At 39.0% G+C, this 21713-nt stretch overlaps 1 protein-coding gene and 1 non-coding gene across 2 annotated transcripts in view; both read right to left on the bottom strand.

The window, feature by feature from the left end:
• The window catches only part of UTP18 (UTP18 small subunit processome component), a 63799-nt gene that overhangs the window by 10205 nt on the left and 31881 nt on the right, over positions 1-21713 (bottom strand). Inside the window, exon 10 of the mRNA XM_065908567.1 lies at positions 11205-11328. Coding sequence (XP_065764639.1) covers positions 11205-11328 — 124 coding nt within the window. The remainder of the gene's footprint in view (positions 1-11204; positions 11329-21713) is intronic.
• LOC136150370 (U6 spliceosomal RNA) lies at positions 15399-15502 on the bottom strand. Its single transcript, XR_010659804.1, has one exon. It is a non-coding gene; the product is annotated as a U6 spliceosomal RNA (small nuclear RNA).

The following is a 21713-nucleotide window of genomic DNA, read 5'->3' as shown; positions in this document are numbered from 1 at the left end:
CAGAACTGATTCAAGTGTGTTCTTTTTAATAGCTGAGTAATATTCCATTGTGTATATGTACCACAACTTTCTTATCCACTCATCTGCCAATGGACATCTAGGTTGCTTTCGCGTCCTAGCTATTATAGAAGTGCTGCGATGAACACAGGGGTACACGAGTCTCTTTCAGTTCTGGTTTCCTCAGTGTGTATGCCCAGCAGTGGGATTGCTGGGTCGCATGGCACACTGCTTGGAGGGAAAGTTATGACCACCCTGGACAGCACATTAGAAAGCAGAGACATTGCTTTGCCAAAAATGGTCCGTCTAGTCAAGGCCATAGTTTTTCCAGTAGTCATGTGTGGGTGTGAGAGTTGGACTATAAAGAAAGCTGAGTGCCGAAGAATTGATGCTTTTGAACTGTGGTGTTGGAGAAGACTCTTGAGAGTGCCTCGGACTGCAAGGAGATCCAACCAGTCCATCCTAAAAGAGATCGGTCCTGAGGGTTCATTGGAAGGAGTGATGTTGAAGCAGAAATTCCAATACTTTGACCACCCGATGCGAAGAGTTGACTCATTTGAAAAGACCCTGATGCCGGGAAAGATTGAAGGCAGAAGGAGAAGTGGACATCAGAGGATGAGATGGTTGGATGGCATCACTGACTCAGTGGACATGAGTTTGGGTAAACTCTGGGACTTGGTGATGGACAGGGGGGCCTGGCATGCTGCGGTCCATTGGGTTGCAGAGTCGGACACGACTGAGTGATTGAACTGAATGGCAGTTCTATTTTCAGTTTTTTAAGGAATCTCCATACTGTTCTCCATAGTGGTTGTACTAGTTTGCATTCCCACCAACAGTGTAACAGGGTTCCCTTTTCTCCACACTTTCCAGCATTTATTGTTTGTAGACTTTTTGATAGCAGCCATTCTGACCAGCATGAGATGGTACCTCATTGTGGTTTTGATTTGCATTTCTCTAATAAGTGAGGTTGAGCATTTTTTCATGTGTTTGTTAGCCATCTGTATGTCTTCTTCGGAGAAATGTCTGTTTAGTTCTTTGGTCCATTTCTTGATTAGGTCGTTTATTTTTGTGGTATTGAGCTGCACGAGCTGTTTGTATATTTTTGAGATTGTCAGTTGCTTCCTTTGTTACTTTTTCCTACTCTGAAAGCTGTCTTTTTACCTTGCTTATAGTTTCTTTTGTTGTGCAAAAGTTTTTAACTTTAATTAGGTTCCATTTGTTTATTTTTGTTTTTATTTCCTTTACTCTGGGAGGTGGGTCATAGAGGATCTTGCTGTGATTTATGTGTTTTGCCTATGTTTTCCTCTTGCAATTTTATAGTTTCTGGTCTTAAATTTAGATCTTTAATCCATTTTGAGTTTATTTTTGTGTATGGTTTTAGAAAGTGTTCTAGTTTCATTCTTTTAGAGGTGCTTGACCAGTTTTCCCAGCACCACCTGCTAAAGAGATTGTCTTTTCTCTATTGTATATTCTTGCCTCCTTTGTCAAAGATAAGGTGTCCATAAGTGTGTGGATTTATCCCTGGGCTTTCTATTTTGTTCCATTGATATATATTTCTGTCTTTGTGCCAGTACCATACTGTCTTGATGACTGAAGCTTCGTAGTATAGTCTGAAGTCAGACAGATTGATTCCTCCAGTTCCTTTCTTCTTTCTCAAGATTGCTTTGGCTATTTGAGGTTTTCTGTATTTCCTTACAAATTGTGAAATTATTTGTTCTAGTTCTGTGAAAAATACCATTGGTAGCTTGATAGGGATTGCACTGAATCTACAGATTGGTTTGGATAGTGTACTCATTTTCACTATATTGATTCTTCCGATCCAGGAACATGGTATATTTCTCCATTACGTGTGTCATCTTTGATTACACTCATCAGTGTTTTACAGTTTTCTATTTAGGTCTTTTGTTTCTTTAGGTAGATTTATTCCTAAATATTTTATTCTTTTCATCATAATGGTGAATGATTATTTCCTTAATTTCTGTTTTCCAATTGTTATAGGAATGCAAAGGATTTCTGTGTATTAATTTTATATCCTGCAACTTTACTATATTCACTGATTAGCTCTAGTAATTTTCTGGTAGAGTCTTTAGGGTTTTCTATGTAGAGGATGATGTCATCTGCAAACAGTGAGTGTTTTACTTCTTCTTTTCCAATATGGATTCCTTTTATTTCTTTTTCTTCTCTGACTGCTGTGGCTAAAACTTCCAAAACTATGTTGAATAGTAGTGGTGAGAGTGGTTTTGTTCCCGACTTTAGGGGAAATGCTTTCAATTATTTGCCACTGAGGATAATGTTTGCTGTGAGTTTATCATATATGGTTTTTATTATGTTGAGTTATGTTCCTTCAATGCCTGCTTTCTGGAGAGTTTTTTTTATCATAAATGGGTGTTGAATTCTGTCAAAGGCTTTCTCTGCATCTATTGAGATAATCATATGGTTTTTATCCTTCAATTTGCTAATGTGGTGTATCACATTGATTGATTTGCGAATACTGAAGGATCCTTGCATCCTTGGGATAAAGCCCACTTGGTCATGATGTATCTTTTTAATATGTTGTTGGATTCTGTTTGCTAGAATTTTGTTGAGGATTTTTGCAACTATGTTCATCAGTGATATTAGCCTGTCATTTTCTTTTTTTGTGGCATCTTTGTCTGGTTTTGATATTAGGGTGATGATGGTGGCTTCACAGAATGAGCTTGGGAGTTTACCTTCCTCTGCAATTTTCTGGTAGAGTTTGAGTAGTATAAGTGTTAGCTCTTCTCTAAATTTTTGGTTGAATTCACCTGTGAAGTCATCTGTTCCTGGGCTTTTGTTTGTTGGAAGATTTTTTATTACAGCTTCTATATCTGTGCTTGTGATGGGGTCTCTTAAGATTTTCTATTTCTTCCTGGTTCAGTTTTGGAAGGTTATAATTTTCTAAGAATTTGTTCATTTCTTCCAAGTTGTCCATTTTATTGGTATATAGTTGCTGAGAGTAGTCTCTTATGATCCTTTGTTGTCTGTTGTCGTGTGTTGTCTGTTGTGATTTCTCCATTTTCATTTCTAATTTTGTTGATTTGATTCTTCTCCCTTTTTTTTTTGATGAGTCTGGCTAACGGTCTGTTTGTTTTATTGATCTTCTCAGAGAACCAGCTTTTAGTTTTGCTGATTTTTGGTACAGTCTCCTTTGTTTCTTTTTCATTTACTTCTGCTCTTTTATGATTTCTTTCCTTCTACTAACCCTGGGGTTCTTCATTTCTTTTTTTTCTAGTTGCTTTAGCTGTAAAGTTAGGTTATTTGATTTTCCTCATTTCTTAAGGTAAGCTTATAACACTATGAACCTTACCCTTAGCACTGCTTTTACTGAATCCCATAGGTTTTGGGTTGTTGTGCTTTCATTTTCATTTGTTTCTATGCATGTTTTAATTTCCTTTTTGATTTCTTCCATGATTTGTTGGTTATAAAGAAGCATGTTATTTAGCCTCCATATGTCTGTGTTTTTAATAGCTTTTTTCCTGTAGTTGACATCTAATCTTACTGCATTGTGATCAGGAAAGATGCTTGAAATGATTTCAATTTTTTTGAATTTACTAAGGCTAGATTTACAGCCCAGGATGAGATCTATCCTGGAGAATGTCCCGTGGGCACTTGAGAAAAATGTGAAATTCACTGTTTTGGAGTGAAATGTCCTAGAGATATCAATTAGGTCTAACTGGTCCATTGTATCATTTAAAGTTTGTGTTTCCTTGCTAATTTGCTGTTTGGTTGATCTATCCATAGGTGTGAGTGGAGTATTAAAGTTTCCCACTATTATTCTATTACTGTTAATTTCCCCTTGCATACTTGTTAGCATTTGCCTTACGTCTTGATGCACATGTTATAATTGTTATATCTTCTTCTTGGGTTGATCCTTTGATCATTATGTGGTGTCCCTGTCTCTATTTATGGCCTTTATTTCAAAGTCTATTTTATCTGATATGAGTATTGCTACTCCTGTTTTCTTTCAGTCTCTATTTGCATGAAATATCTTTTGCCAGCCCTTCACTTTCAGTCTGCATGTGTCCCTTGGTTTGAGGTGGGTCACTTGTAGACAGCACATACAGAAGTCTTGTTTTTGTATTCATTCAGCCAGTCTTTGTCTTTTAGTTGGGGCATTCAACCTATTTACATTTAAGATAATTATTGATAAGTATGATCCTGCGGCCAATTACTTTGTTGTTTTGGATTCGAGTTTATAAACCTTTTTCTGTGTTTCCTGGGTAGAGAAGATCCTTTAGCATTTGTTGAAGAGCTGGTCTGGTGGTGCTGAATTCTCTCAGCTTTTGCTTGTCTGTAAAGCTTTTGATTTCTCCTTCGTATTTGAATGAGATCTGCACTGGGTATAGTAATCTGGGTTGTAGGGTTTTTCTCTTTCATCACTGTATGTCTTACCATTCCCTACTGGCCTGAAGAGTTTCTACTGAAAGATCAGCTGTTATCCTTATGGGGGTACCCTTTTGTGTTATTTGTTGCTTTTCCCTCGCTGCTTTTAATATTTGCTCTTTGTGTTTAACCTTCGTTAGTTTGATTGATATATGTTTTGGGGTGTTTCGCGTTGGGTTTATCCTGTTTGGGACTCTCTGGGTTTCTTGGACTTGGGTGGCTATTTCCTTCCCCATTTTAGGGAAGTTTTCAACTATTATCTCCTCAAGTGTTTTCTCATGCCCCTTCTTTTTGTCTTCTTCTTCTGGGACTGCTATTATTTGAATGTTGGGGTGTTTAACATTGTTCTAGGGGTCTCTGAGGTTGTCCTCATTTAATTCTTATTTCTTTTTTCCTCTCTGCTTCATTTATTTCCACCATTCTATCTTCCACCTCACTTATCCTATCTTCTGCTTCAGTTATTCTACTATTGTTTCCCTCCAGAGTGCTTTCAATCTCAGTTATTACATTATTCATTACTGATTGACTCTTTATTTCTTCTAGGTCCTTGTTAAACATTTCTTGCATCTTCTCAATCCTTGTCTCTAATCTATTTACTTGTAACCTCCATTTTGTTTTCAAGAGTTTGGATCATCTTTACTATCATTATTCTGATGAATTCTTTTTAAAAATACATATATATTTATTTTTGGCTGTGCTGGGTCTTCCCTCCTGCAAAGGCTTTTCTTTAGTTGTGGGGGGCAGGGGCTACCTGCCAACTGCTGTGTGCGAGTTTCTCATTGTGCTGGCTTTCTCCTGTTGCAGAGCATGGGCTCCAGGATGTGAGCTTCAGTAGTTGCAGCTTATAGTCGCAGGCTCAGCTTATAGTTGCAGGCTCACGATAGGCTGTTGCTATCATGAAACATGAGAAATGAAAGACACTGTGAGCCATGAAAGACACTGTGATTCTTGGCCTCTGGAGGAGAGGAATTCAATCTGGGGCCAGCGACAAGGCTTGATCACTCACAAACATTTTATGTAATAAAGTTTTACTAAAGTATAAAAGAGACAGAGAAAGCCTCTGACATAGACATCAGAAGTGGGTAGAAAGAGTGCCCCCCTGCTAGTCTTTAGCCAGATGTTATATACCTATCTTTAGGCAGATATTATATACCTATAATTTGCTGGTGGCTCAGATGGTAAAGCATCTGCCTACAATGCAGCAAACCTGGGTTTGATCCCTGGGTCGGGAAGATCCCCTGGAGAAGGAAATGGCAACCCACTCCAGTACTCTTGCCTGGAAAATCCCATGGACAGAGGAGCCTGGTAGGCTATAGTCCATTGGGGCGCAGAGTTGGACACAACTGAGCAACTTCACTTTCACTATATACATATCAGCAAGCTGTTAATTAGAGAAAGGAGATGTCTCAAAATTCAGAGTGGCAACAGGCCCCTCACCCCCAATATGCATTTTGAGATAACACTGGCACCAGGTGAGTCATCCCGAGCCATAAAATGATTGACATTTATCTTGAAGAAAAGCAGGTGTCCAAATAAATATATAGTTTCATTAACATAGATTAGGAGAACAATGCATGAGTAAAACATACAGGTTTGTTGAGCCTTGGTTCTGAGTCTCAAGCAGAACTGACTTGAGGAAAGACAAGAGTCTAGGATAAATACACAGTTCATTAACACAGCTTAAGAAAAACATTTCCATAAGAAAAACTCAATGGTTAGCTCAAGGTTTGAGAAAAGTTAAGTTCAGGTGGAGCCAGGTGTTGTCACGGCAACAAAGAATTTTAAGAGAAACCTCCTTTTAAATTTGTATAGAGAAGGGGAAAAAATCTAACACTTGTCTGCTTCCTCCTGCCGCTTGAGAGAGATATAAAAAATGTCTGACACTTGCAGCCTATTTCCTCTGTTTGGAGACCCCTGGCCTTCCTGTCTGTAAACCTCTCACTCAATAGTTGTAGCACACAGACTTGGTTGCCCCGTGGTATGTGGGGTCTTCCCAGAACAGGGATTGAACCCTAGTCTCGTCACAAGTGGATTCTTTAATGCTGAGCCACCAGGGAAGCCCCTACCCCAAGAATTCTTATGTGATTATTGCTTAGATGTGTGGAACAAAACTGGCACAAGTTAATCATCTTAATATATGGAAACTTACAGTGGTATTTGTGCTACAATATAACTGATTCTAATATGCTACTAAGAATACTGAATGATATCCATATAACCAGCAGTATGAAAACTGAACAGAGAACTTCCTGATGTCCAAGCTGGGTTTCGAAGAAGCAGAAGAACCAGAGATAAAATTTCCAACATTCATTGGATCATGAAGAAAGTAAGGGAGTTTCAGAAAAAATCTACTTTTGCTTGATTGACTACACTTAAGCCTCTGACTGTGTGGATCAAAACATGGGGACAATTCTTAAAGAGATGGGAATACCAAACCACATTACTTGTCTCCTGACAAGTATGTGGGTCAAGAAACAACAGTTAGAACTGGACATGGAACAAGGGACTGGTTCAAAACTGGGAAAGGAGTATGTCGAACCTATTCTCACTCTGCTTATTTAACTTATATGCATGCAAAATGCTGGGCAGAATGAATCACAAGTTGGAATCAAGATTGACAGGAAAAATATCAACAACCTCAGATATGCATATGATACTATTCTAAAGGCAGAAAGTAAAGAGGAACTAAAGAGTCTCTTGATGAAGGTAAAGGAGGAAAGTGAAAAGTGTGGCTTGAAATTCAACATTCAAAAAACTAAGATCATGGCATCCAATCCCCTTCAGTTCAGTCGCTCAGTTGTGTCCAACTCTTTGTGACCCCATGAATCGCAGCACGCCAGGCCTGCCTGTCCATCACCAACTCCTGGAGTTTACTCAAACCCATGTCCATCGAGTCGGTGAAGCCATCCAGCCATCTCATCCTCTGCCGTCCCCTTCTTCTCCTGCCCCTAGTCCCTCCCAGCAATAGGGTCTTTTCCAATGAGTTAACTCTTCGCATGACGTGGCCAAAGTATTGGAGTTTCAGCTTCAGCATCAGTCCTTCTAGTGAATACCCAGGACTGATCTCCTTTAGGATAGACTAGTTGGATCTCCTTGCAGTCCAAGGGACTCTCAAGAGTCTTATCCAACACCATAGTTCCCCTTACTTCATCGTAAATAGAAGGGGGAAAAGTGGAAGCAGTGACAGATTTTATTTCCTTGGGCTCCAAAATCACTGTGGGCAGTTACTGCAGCCATGAAATTAAAAGACGTTTGCTCCTTGGAAAGAAAGTTATGACAAACCTAGACAGTGTTATTAAAAAGCAGACATCACTGTGCCAACAAAGGTTCATATGGTCAAAGCTAAGGTTTTTCCAGTAGTCATGTATGGATATTGAGAGCTGGATCATAAGGAAGGCTGAGAACCGAAAAACTGAAACTTTTGAATTGTGATGCTGGAGAAGACTCTTGTGAGTCCCATGGATTGCAAAGAGATCAAATCAGTCAATCCTAAAAGAAATCAACCCTGAATATTCATTGGAAGGACTGATGCTGAAGCTGATGCTCCAATACTGTGTGGCCACCTGATGCAACGATTCACTGGAAAAGATTCTTGCAAAGATCCACTGGAAAAGACCTTGATGCTAGGAAAGACTGAAAGCAAAAGGAGAAGGGAGTGGCAGAGGATGAGATGGTTAGATAGCATCACACTGAATCAAGGGACATGAATTTGAGCAAACTCCAGGAAACAGTGGAGGACAGAGGAGACTGGCATGCTACAGGTCATGGTGTCACAAAGAGTTGGACATGACTTAGCAACAACAATGCAAACTGTCACAAGAATATACAACAGCAGAAAGAATTTAATCCCGGGGCAGGGTGGCAAAGACTGTTAAGAAATACTCAGAAATATAAGAGAACATAAGCTAAACTCTCTATATGTGATCTAGAACCTCAAAGAAAGGAAAAATCAGTATGAACTGAAGTTGCTCCAGTGATGCTTTGTGGAAAAGGTAAGTGAGACAAGAGCTGGGGAAGGGAGATAGTAGGTTAAAAACAAACAAACAATAGTAACAATGACAAGGAAAAAAAAGTAAAAACCAGGGCATCATAAGTGGAAAAACAAGAACAAAGAAAAGGGAGCTCTCATCCCTGATCTCCTAACTAAAAAAATAGACATGGCTGTCATCCTTCCACCCCTCAATCACAGCTGACTGGACTGGAAGTAGGTTCCTGAATCAAGAACAGCCTATCCATTAGCAGATCAGCAACCACAAATGTCCTAGTACAGAAAACTCTTCCCCAACAACAATGATGGCGATTAGCCAGATCAACCTAGCTCTAGTGTCTCTCTCATCTCATTTCCTCCCATGGACCATCAAACGATTGCCTTTAATCTAACTCCACTCACTGCTAACTGCCTATAAACACTGCCCTGTGAACCTATCTCTGACATGCCTCCCTCCCGCATCCACTCTCATTCTATGGACAACTCTACTCTTCTGTCTTGGCCTGGAGCCTTAGAATGTCACTCGTCTCTCATCCCAATTTTCTAATTTACCTATCTACCTATTCCCATTCCCATCCTTATTACTCAATGCCTGATCACTGCAATGACCTCAAGGCTCATTCACCTGCACCTCTATTCCCCTTCTAAAGTCTAAGAATTATCTATTTCAAACCCTAAATTTCAATTATCATCATGATTCTCTGCTTAAAAATCTTTAATGGTTTCTCTTTTCATTTAATATAATGTCCACATTATTCAGCACAGCATAAAAGACTTCTCTGCCTGCCGCTTCTCTACCTTTGTAGCTTACCCCCCCACCCCACTTAAGAGTGACCCCATCCATACTCCTCTCAGAACACAAACCTGAATTCTCTCCACCATCTGCAATACCTTTCTCTGAATTCCAACTGGACCTCAAAATGCCCAGCTCAAGTGCCAATATCCCACAAAACCCTTTTCAGACATTCCAAATAACAGCCTTCACCATTCCAAACACTTTTAAAATTGAAACACCGTATCTAAACTGCAGCCCTTGTGATGATTTGATGGCTCGCCTTGTGAATACAGACACATGTATTATGTCCCCACATAAGATCATCAACTATGAAAAGGTGAAAATATATTGTTCTATCTCACAATCCCCAGCTCAAGGCCCAATAAATGTTTTATGAATGAGGAAACTGAAGCAAAAGCATTATCACTGAATAAAACAGGCTTTTCTTGCATTATAAAGCACACATGTCTTAAAGAATCTCTAGATGAAGCAAAATGAAACCCATTTTATATGGGTTCATGAGAACACTGAAATAAAGAACTATTAATTCTAGGCCCTAAATCATAACAAATTTTGTAGTTTTCTACAGTCCTGAATTTTCAGTAGTCTTTTAAAATAAAATCAAAATACTTAGGGGGTGGCAGTGTGGAAAAAACACAGAACTGGAAACGAAACAACATGAGTTGTAGCAATCCTTACATTAACCAAATCCATTTAAAAAAAAGGCACTATAAAATAAAAGACCTCTATATATAATATTCTGAGTTTCCTATGTCCCCATCAGAGCAAAGCTGTAAATCAAAAGCATCCACTTTAAGCCAGGACACTGAGAAGAGTTAACAGACACTATCATACAAATTTTGAGATCAAGAGAGGAAGAGAGGGAGATGGGAGGAAGGGAAGGAGCAGACAGTCAACCAGCTAAGTGAGTTGTTTCTCCTACCTTCTGCTCTGACTGTACCACCAAAAACTCTTTCCCCTACATGAGAAACTCCTCTAAGAAGGGCTAAGGCCTTTTTTTACAGGTTTAACAATAAAAACCTAGGAATGTTCTTTGACCAAGCACATCAGAATTCAATTACATTGACAAGCAATTAAAATCAAATGAGTTTAAATGGCTAATATTAGATTCTTTCCTCTCTGGGCCTGTCAAAGAGGATTAATAAAAAGTAATACAAAAAGAAGGCAAAGACCAGAAAAAGATTAACTTCACAAAATCTGCGTGACAGTTATGTTTGTGCCGTTTACAAAGGTAAAGCAGGTCTGCTTAAAATTACTTATAATTTTACTACCAATCTACATTTTAAAGGGAACTTCAAAAGATTTGCTAGTCACACACTGCTATGCTCTAGCAAACGCTGGGCTCAGGCTGTCCCCCTGCCTGTCAGACTCACATGGTGTTAGCCTGGCCTCCGAGCACCACAGCCTGGTTCTACTCTCCCTTCTTCCCAGGCTACAAGGTAGCTGCTGACCAATATCCAAATGGTGGTGGAGATATTTATAGGCAGTTTCCCCAATTTTAGCCGTTGAAGGAGGTGGTGAAGAAAAAGTGGTGAGTAAGCTATGCTTCTGGACCCACTGGACAGCCCAACAAGGGAGAATCTGAATGAAAACTCTTTATGGATCAACTGTGCTTAATCTAATAGTCATAAAGATCGACTTCTGGAAGTTCTAAAATTACAGTTGCTGAGTAGTGATTTGGTGGTAAAATCATTTAGAATTACAGGTAAGTATCCCAACACCTCCTTCTCCTACCCTCCATCTTTAAAATCAAATAGGACAATAAAGCCATCTTTTCCCCAGTGTAATAACCATTTTTCTCAACAATGACACAATAACATGTTCTAGGTAATACTTTCAAGATCTCTATAATACTAACAACAGTATCCCCAAAAACATGTTACTGGTTTATACCACATAGCTAGATGAAGGAACATACACTTTTAAGTAACTACTCAAGGCACCATCTAGTATATTCAATTCTGTAATATTTTTTCATTAGCAAAAGGTGATTAAAGGTTACCAAAACCTCTGTTTACTTACCCACAAGCCACATACTGTCCATTCCTAGATGTGGCAATGCTTAATCCATATAAACTGCCTTCATCAACAAATCTGTTAAGGCACTTTCTAGAGTTCACATCCCAAACATAAACTTCCCCGTCCCCTGAAAGAACCAAAAAAAAAAAAGGGGGGGGGGGTGTTAGTTAACTTTGTTTTAAACCTGAAAGGCAACCGAATTCACTCTTAGTTCCTCTTTAATAGTACAAGTTATTAAAAAGACCTGTAAATGTCCTAGGTCTAGAAAACCGGCCTAAAAAAACATTTCTTGTATACATTTTCATATATATAAAACTACATCCTGTTAGTCACTAACAAATAGTATCTTTAGGTTTAGAGTGAAAAATCACAAACTCTTGGCTTGAGTTGAGCTTTTAGAAAAGTTCCTACGTTTCACTCAGATAAATAACTGGAGCAAAATTTGAAAAAAACAAAATATCCACCAGCACAGGTTTTCCAAAATTTATCAATAGGTATTAGATTACCTAATATGTAAGGCTAGGTGATTTAGATACCAAACTGATGATGATACTGATGATGTCAAGAGTAGGAGGAAGAAGTGAAGGAAGAATTGGTCTAGACTAAAAGGATATAATTCAGGAAGTATGTACAATTCTAAAGAGGTATGCTTTTGAACTGTGGTGTTGGAGAAGACTCTTGTGAGTCTCTTGGACTGCAAGGACATCAAACCAGTCAATCCTAAAGGAAATCAGTACTGAATGTTCCTAGGAAGGACTGATGTTGAAGCTCCAATACTTTGGCCACCTGAAGCGAAGAAATGGCTCCTTGGAAAAGACCCTGATGCTGGGAAAGAGGGAAGGCAGAAGAAGAAGGGGACGACCAGAAGGTGAGATGGTTGGATGGCATCACCAATTCGACGGACATGAGTTTAAGCAGGCTCCAGGAGTTGTCGATGGACAGGGAAGCCTGGAGTGCTGCAGTCCGTGGAGTCACAGAGTCAGACATGACTGAGCGACTGAACTGAACTGAACTTTTTACAATTCTGGGTAATAAGCACAAATAGTTTAGAGAAGGGAGAATGAGGGGATAATAAATCTGATGAGAACACATTTTCATGACAGAAACAGCCATCTAACAACCAAAATCTGTCCTTATTCTTTCTTCTCTCTCCTATATACTCCATATTGATGATCACCCTCTTCCTCAGACCCATTATAGATCTGTATCATCACCCTATGTGCGTCTCAAAAGTAGCCTCTCACTCATCTATGTTCTCTATTGTGATTATTGCTCTAATGTTCACTATTCTATACTACTATTCTTTGAAAAGATAAAAAGGTGAACTCTTCAACAATCCTATCAAAATATTCTTCATATATATAAAACAAGGTAATATGAACAACACGATGCTAATCACATAAATCACTTCTTATACAAGGAGGAAAGGAGAAAAAAGGGAAGGAGGAGAACACTAATCAAAATACAGGTAATGCCCTAACATACCAAGGCTCAACTTTTGATTACTCCTTCTCTAATTTAAGGGACTTTCCTATGGCAAATTAGACCATCATACTGTGTAAATATTTAATATCTATATCCAATTCATATAACCAAATCCTAGTACCTCTGCTGACCCTTCAACTCTTCTCCCAAACTCTGACTCTCCCAGGATACAAGGACAATTTTATTAGGAACATTACTACTCTGTACCAATATTTATTCCTTACTCATCAAAAAACCTAGCATATTAATTAATTAATAGGGAAAATAGATGCTGACTGGGCTTCCCTGGTGGCTGAGTGGTAAAGAATCTGCCTACAATGTGGGAGTGGCAACGTTCAATTCCTGGGTTGGGAAGATGATAGGGCCATAAATTCTGCACCAGAGGGAGTCTGTGTCCCTGCACACTTGGCACCGCCAGGGTCCCCACAAGCCAAGAAACTGCATCACCTGCATGCTCAACTCTCACTGGGGCAGAGCTGCCACAGACAAAAAAAGTATTTCATCCATGCACTCAGGGTCACTTCAATCATGTCTGACTCTGTGACCCTGTAGACTGCGGCCTGCCAGGCTTCTCTGTCAGGGGGATTCTCCAGGCAAGGATACTGAAGTGTATCAGCCAATACTGGCTGCCATACCCTTCTAGAGCACTGTATTTCCTGCTGCCCTAGCTGCCAACTCCCCTGAGTACCTGGTGCTGCCAGAACTCCTGCAACCCAAGCAGTTGCACAACCTTCACACCTGGCTCTCACAGAGGCAGACCTAAGTCCTCAAGGGAAGCCTCAGGAGCAAACACCAGTAGACGACCCACATGAGAGGTGGTAATAAAACCACAATTGAAACTCCTGGGCAGTACGGCAGGAAGAATGAAAACCTTCCCACCAGCTGTACAGGCTGCAGATTAAATCCACAATATCAACTAGGCAGACTCTATGTCTATGGAATACATAAAAGGACATTGAGAGCTCCTACAAAAGAAAACACACTAGTTCTGATAGCTGTGGATATTGGAGGCAAGAACACATAGGAGTAGGACCAGATTAGAATCTCAGCTGCCCCCACAGCAGGTCCAGTGCTGGAGGGCATCCTAGGGAGGTAAGGTGGACTGTGACTCCCAGCGAGAGAAAGGACTCTGACAGCAGTGGCTCACGAAAACCACTGATTATTTTTATGCTTGGACTTGTTCTACAGATTCTTTTTGGATTTTTTTTCTTTCCTTCCATTTCCACCCCTCACCTTGGTTGGAGTTGTCGATTTTATTGGCACTATAAAATCTAATTAAACTTTTGATTCTCTTTCTCAGTCACATTTGTTATTGCTGTTACAAACCTCTGCCTCTATGTTGGGCTTTTACATTTCTGTCGAGTTTTCCTTTTTTTTTGTTTTCTTTTCTCAATTTTAACTTTTAAAAATCTCTTATTATTATTTTTTCTACATTTATTCTTTTGCCTTTCCTACTGTTCTTTTCCCCTTGCAGTTAATCTTTAATATATATAAATCCTCTTTATCTACCTCTATTTAACTTTGCGTATCTCTTCTTTCTTTTCATTCTTATCTTTCCTCTAAACATAAATTTTATTTCCTTTTTTTATGCCCCACTTGGCACCATGCTTTAGTTTTGTTTTCCAGTTTGTGTTTTAGTTAGTCTTCTTAACTGGTAGATACCATTCTTGATATCCTTTGTCCACCAGGTCAATCTACTGTACTTTATTTTTGTTGACTGTTTTGACTGTGCTTATGGGTGTATATACTTATGGGTGTATATGCATATTTCATTATTTCAATGATTATTTGCCTGATTTTTTTAACTACCATCTGTCTGGGGTCCCTGCGGCTCAGCTGGTAAAGAATCCGCCTGCAATGCAAGAGACCCCAGTTCAATTTCTGGGTCGGGAAGATCTGCTGGAGAAGGGATAGGCTACCCACTCTAGTATTCTCGGGTTTCCCTTTTGGCTTGGCTGGTAAAAAAATCTGCCTGCAATGTGGGAGACCTGGGTTCGATCCTTGGGTTGGGAAGATCCCCTGGCGAAGGGAAAGGCTACGCATTCCAGTGTTCTGGCCTAAAAATTTCATAAAGTCCATGGGGTTGCAAAGAGTCAGACACAACTGAGCAACTTTTCCTTTCATCTTTGGTTCCTCGGTTTGGGATATATATTTTAATCTCACAATGCCATAACAAACCACTTGTGGAATCTTTGTTCCTGACCAGAGATAAAGCCTTGAGTCTTTTTTTTTTTTCCCCTTGGCTTTTAAATTAATTAATTATTTATTTATTTTTATTAGTTGGAGGCCAATTACTGTACAATATTGCAGTGGGTCTTGTCATACATTGACATGAATCAGCCATGGAGTTACATGTATTCCCCATCCCAATCCCCCATCCCACCTCCCTCTCCACCCAATTCCTCTGGGTCTTCCCAGTGCACCAGGCCCGAGCACTTGTCTCACGCATCCCACCTGGGCTGGTGATCTGTTTCACTATAGATAATATACATGTTTTGATGCTGTTCTCTCGAAACATCCCACCCTTGCCTTCTCCCACAGAGTCCAAATTTCTGTTCTGTACATCTGTGTCTCTTTTCCTGTTTTGCATATAGGGTTATCATTACCATCTTTCTAAATTCCATATATATGTGTTAGTATGCTGTAATGTTCTTTATCGTTCTGGCTTACTTCACTCTGTATAATGGGCTCCAGTTTCATCCATCTCATTAGAAAAATATGGAACACTTCACGAATTTGTGTATCATCCTTGCGCAGGGGCCATGCTAATCTCTGTATTGTTTCAATTTTAGTATATGTGCTGCCGAAGCGAGCACAGCCTTGAGCTTTTGGAGTGGAAGTACTGACTCCAACCTTAGACTATCAGAGAACTAACCCTCAGTTCAGTTCAGTTCTGTCACTCAGTCATGTCCGACTCGTTGCGACCCCATGAATTGCAGCACACCAGGCCTCCCTGTCCATCATCAACTGCCAGAGCTTACTCAAACTCATTTCCATTGAGTCAGTGATGCCATCCAGCCATCTCATCCTTTGTCGTCCCCTTTTCCTCCTGCCCCCAATCCGTCCCAGCATTAGGGTCTTTTCCAATGAGTTAACTCTTCGAATCAGGTGGCCAAAGTATGGAGTCTCAGCTTCAGCATCAGTCCTTCCAATGAACACCCAGGACTGATCTCCTTTAGGATGGACTGGTTGGATCTCCTTGCAGTCCAAGGGACTCTCAAGAGTCTTCTCCAACACCACAGTTCAAATGCATCAATTTTTCGGTGTTCAGCTTTCTTCACAGTCCAACTCTCACATCCATACATGACCACTGGAAAAACCATAGCCTTGACCAGACGAACCTTTGTTGGCAAAGTAATGTCTCTGCTTTTTAATATGCTATCTAGTTTGGTCATAACTTTCCTTCCAAGGAGTAAGCGTCTTTTAACTTCATGACTGCAGTCACCATCTGCAGTGATTTTGGAGCCCCAAAAATAAAGTCAGTCACTGTGTCCACTGTTTCCCCATCTATTTGCCATGAAGTGATGGGACCAGATGCCATGATCTTAGTTTTCTGAATGTTTAGCTTTAAGCCAACGTTTTCACTCTCCTCTTTCACTTTCATCAAGAGGCTCTTTAGTTCCTCTTCACTTTCTGCCATAAGGGTGGTGTCATCTGCATCTCTGAGGTTATTGGTATTTCTCCCAGCAATCTTGATTCCAGCTTGTGATTCTTCCAGCCCAACGTTTCTCATGACGTACTCTGCATATAAGTTAAATAAGCAGGGTGACAACATACAGCCTTGACGTACTCCTTTTCCTATTTGGAACCAGTCTGTTGTTCCATGTCCAGTTCTAACTGTTGCTTCCTGACCTGCATACAGGTTTCTCAAGAGGCAGGTCAGGTGGTCTGGTATTCCCATCTCTTTCAGAATTTTCCACAGTTTATTGTGATCCACACAGTCAAAGGCTTTGACATACTCAATAAAGCAGAAATAGATGGTTTTCTGGAAATCTCTTGCTTTTTTGATGATCCAGCGGATGTTGGTAATTTGATCTCTGGTTCCTCTGTCTTTTCTAAAACCAGCTTGAACATCTGAAAGTTTACATTTCATGTATTGCTGAAGCCTGGCTTGGAAAATTTTGAGCATTACTTTACTAGCGTGTGAGATGATTGCAATTGTGCGGTAGTTTGAGCATTCTTTGGGATTGGAATGAAAACTGACCTTTTCCAGTCCTATGGCCACTGCTGAGTTTTCCAAATTTGCTGGCATATTGAGTGAAGCACTTTCACAGCATCATCTTTTAGGATTTGAAATAGCTCAACTGGAATTCCATCACCTCTACTAGCTTTGTTCGCAGTGATGCTTTCTAAGGTCCACTTGACTTTGCATTCCAGAAATGTCTGGCTCTAGGTGAGTGATCACATCGTCATGATTATCTGTGTATTCTTGCCACCTCTTCTTAATATCTTCGGCTTCTGTTAGGTCCATACCATTTCTGTCCTTTATCGAACCATCTTTGCATGAAGTGTTCCCTTGGTATCTCTAATTTTCTTGAAGAGATGTCTAGTCTTTCCCATTCTGTTGCTTTCCTCTATTTCTTTGCACTGATCGCTGAGGAAGGCTTTCTAATCTCTCCTGGCTATTCTTTGGAACTCTACATTCAAATGGGAATATGTTTCCTTTTCTCCTTTGCTTTTCCCTTATCTTCTTTTCACAGCTATTTGTAAGGCCTCCTCAGACAGCCATTTTTCTTTTTTGCACTTCTTTTCCATGGGGATGGTCTTAATCCCTGTCTCCTGTACAATGTCATGAACCTTCGTCCATGGTTAATCAGGCACTCTGTCTATCAGATCTGGTCCCTTAAATCTATTTCTCACTTCCACTGTAAAATCATAAGGGATTTGATTTAGGTCATACCTGAATGGTCTGGTGGTTTTTCCTATTATTTTCACTTTAAGTGTGAATTTGGCAGTAAGGAGTTCATGATCTGAGCGACGGTCAGCTCCTGGTCTTGTTTTTGCTGACTATATAGAGCTTCTCCATCTTTGGCTGCAAAGAATATAATCAATCTGATTTCAGTGTTGACCATCTGGTGATGTCCATGTGTAGAGTCTTCTCTTGTGTTGTTGGAAGAGGGTGTTTGCTATGAGCAGTGCGTTCTCTTGGCAAAAAACTCTATTAGCCTTTGCCCTGCTTCATTTTGTACTCCAAGGCCAAATTTGCCTGTTACTCCAGGTGTTTCTTGACTTTCTACTTTTCCCTGGTGGCTCAGACAGTAAAGCGTCTGCTTACAATGTGGGAGACCCAGGTTCAATCCCTGAGTCAGGAAGATCTCCTGGAGAGAGGAACGGCAATCCACTCCAGTATTCTTGCCCAACCCCCCCCCCCCAAAAAGGGGGCTCAAAGAACTAACCCTAGGGAATATCAAATAGTGAGGACTCCCACAAAGGAAACTGCTTGAATACAAGACCTGTACAGGACAACTAATCTAAACAACAAACAAGACAAAAATATAAACACAATCATCAGCAGACAGGATTACCACCTCACTCAGTCTTGGCCATCAGAGGAAAAACAGAGAAACAAACAAAAACTCAGCACAAATTTCACCCTATAGGAAGCTTACACAAATGAGTGAACCAGCCCTAGAGGGCAGAAACCAAAAGGAAGAAAGAATTCAACCTTGAAGCTTGGGAAAAGGAGACCATAAACACAATAAATTAAAAAGTAATAATAATGAAAAGGCAGAGAAATACTACACAAATGAAGGAACAAACTAAAATACAAAAGTCCAAATAAATGAAGAGGAAATAGGCAAACTACCTGAAAAAGAATTCAGAATAATGATAGTAAAGATGATTGAAAAGCTTGAAAATGAAATGGAGAAAATGCAAGAATCAATTAACAAAGACCTAGAAGAATTAAAGAATAAGCATAAAGAGAAAAACAACACAATTACTGAAATTACAAATACTCTAGAAGAAATCAATAGCAGAAGATCTGAAGCAGAAGAACAAATCAGTGAGTTGGAAGATAAAATGGTGGAAATAACTACTGAAGAGCAGAACAGAGTAAAAAGAATGAAAAGAACAGAGACCTCTGGGACAATATCAAACGCAGCAACATCGAATTATAGGGGTCCCAGAAGAAGAGAAAAAGAAAAGGTATGCAAAAAATTTTGAAGAGATTATAGTTGAACATTTCCCCAACATCAAAAAGGAAATAGTCAATCAAGTCCAAAAGGCACAAAGAGTCCCATAAAGGATAAACTCAAGGAGAAACACGCGAAGACACATACTAATCAAATTAACAAAGACTAAACACAAAGAAATAATATTAAAGGCAGCAAGGGAGAAGCAACAAGTAACATACGGGGAAACCCCAAACAGCAGATCTTTCAGCAAAAACTGCAGGTCCAGAAGGGAAGGGCAGGATGCATTTAAAGTACTGAAAGGGAAAAATCTACAACCAAGATTACTGTACTTGGCAAGGATTTCATTCAGAATTGATAGGAGAAATAAAAAGCTTTTCTGAGAAGCAAAAGTTAAGAGAATTCAGTACCACCAAACCAGCTTTACAACAAATGTTAAAGGGACTTATAAGAAAAAAGATCTACAAAATCAACCCCAAACAATTGAGAAAATGACAATAGGGACATATATATCAATACTTATTTTAAATGTAAATGGATTAAATGCTACAACCAAAAGACAGAGACTGGCTGAATGGATATAAAAACAAGACCCATATATATGCTTTCTACAAGAAACCCAATTCAGACCTAAAGACACACAGAGACTGAAAGTGAGAGGATGGAAAAATATATTCCATGCAAAGGGGAAGCAAAAGAAGACTGGAGTAGCAATCTTCGTATCAGATAAAACAGACCTTAAAATAAAGAAGTTGACAAGAGATAAGGAAGGACACTATATAATGATCAAGGGATCAATTCAAGAGGAAGACATAAAAATTTTAAATATCTATGCACCTGAGAGGAGCACCTCAATACATAAACACTAACACACATAAAAGGAGAAACTGACAGTAACACAGTAATAGTAGCACACTAAAACACCCCACTCACACGAATGGACAGATCATCAAAACAGAAAATCAATAAGGAAACACAAATCTTAAATGATACATTAGATGAGATGGATCTCATTGATATCTTCAGGATATTCCATCCAAATGAAGAATACACCTTCTTCTCAAGTGCACATGAAACATTTTCCAGGATAGACCACATCTTGGGTCACAAATCAAACCTCAGTAAATTTAAGAAAATTGAAATACCAAGCATCTTCTCTGACTGCAATGCTATGAGACTAGATATCAAGTACAAGAAAAAAACTGTAAGAAACACAAACATATGGAGAGCAAACAATATGTTTTGAAATAACCAATAGGTTACAGAAGAAATCAAAAGGGAAATAAAAAAACTTCTAGAAATAAATGACAATGAAAGCATGACACCTCAAAACCTATGGTATGCAGCAAAAGCAGTTCTAAGAGGGAAGTTTACAGCAATACAATCCTACCTTAAGAAACAAGAAAAACATCAAATAGACAACCCAGCTTTACACCTAAAATAACTGGAAAAAGAACCAAAAATCCCCAAAGGAAAGAAATCATAAAGATCAGAGCAGAAATGAATGAAAAAGCAATCAAACAAATAATAGTAAAGATTAATAAAACTAAAAGCTGGTTCTTTGAGAAGATAAACAAAATTGACACACCTTTAACCAGACTCATAAGAAAAAAGAGAAGAATCAAATCAACAAAATTAGAAATTGAAAAGAAGAGGTTATAAAAGACAATGCGGAAATACAAAGGAAGGATTATAAGAGACTATTATGAACAACTGTATGGCAATAAAATGGATAACCTGGAAGAAAGGGATAGATTCTTAGAAAAGTTGAATCTTCCAAGACTGAACTAGGAAGAAATAGAAATTATGAACAACCCAATTACAAGCTGTGAAATTGAAGCTGTGATCAAAAATCTCCCAAAAAACAAAAGCCCAGGACCAGATGGCTTCACAGGAGAATTCTATCAAACATTTAGGGAAGAGCCAATGCCTATCTTTCTAAAACTCTTTCAAAAAATTGCAGTGGAAAAAACACTTCCAAACTCATTCTATGAGGCCACCATCACCCTGATATAAAAACCAGACAAAGACAACACAAAATAAGAAAACTACAAGCCAGTACCACTGATGAACATAGACGCAAAAATTCTCAACAAAATTTTAGCAAACAGAATTCAGTAACACATCAAAAAGCTCATACACCATGATCAAGTTGGGTTTATTCCAGGGAAGCAAGGATACTTCAATGTATGCAAATCAATCAATGTGATCCACCATATTAACGAATTGAAAGAAACCATATGATAATCTCAATAGATGCAGAAAAAGCCTTTGACAAAATTCAGCACCCATTTATGATTAAAACTTCAAAAGGTGGGCATAGAAGGAACCTACCTCAACATATGGTAAGTCTACAGCAAACATTATTCTCAATGGTGAAAAACTGAAAGCATTCCCCTTAATATCAGGAACAAGACAAGGGTGTCCACTTTCACCACTATTATTCAACATAGTTCTAGAAGTCTAGCTACAGCAATCAGAGAAGAAAAAGAAATAAAAGGAATCCAGATTGGAAAAGAAGTAAAGCTCTGTTTGTAGATGAGATGATACTATATATAGAACACCCTAAAGACAGTATCAGAAAATTACTAGAGCTAATTAGTGAATTTAGCAAAGTCGCAGGATACAAAATCAATACACAGAAATCACTTGCATTTCTACATACTAACAATGAAATATCAGAAAGAGAAATTAAGAAATCAATCCCATTCATCACTGCAACAAAAAAACAATTAAGTATCTAGGAATAAACTAAGGAGACAAAAGAACTGTACACAGTAAATTACTGGACAATGATTAATCAAAGATGACATAAACAGATGGAGAGATATTTCATGTTCCTGGGTAGGAAAAATCAATATTGTGAAAATGACTATACTACCAAATGCAATTT

This window comes from Muntiacus reevesi, chromosome 18, assembly GCF_963930625.1.
Source record: "Muntiacus reevesi chromosome 18, mMunRee1.1, whole genome shotgun sequence".
Lineage (NCBI taxonomy): Eukaryota > Metazoa > Chordata > Mammalia > Artiodactyla > Cervidae > Muntiacus > Muntiacus reevesi.
This window is presented reverse-complemented; position numbering and strand designations above follow the sequence as displayed.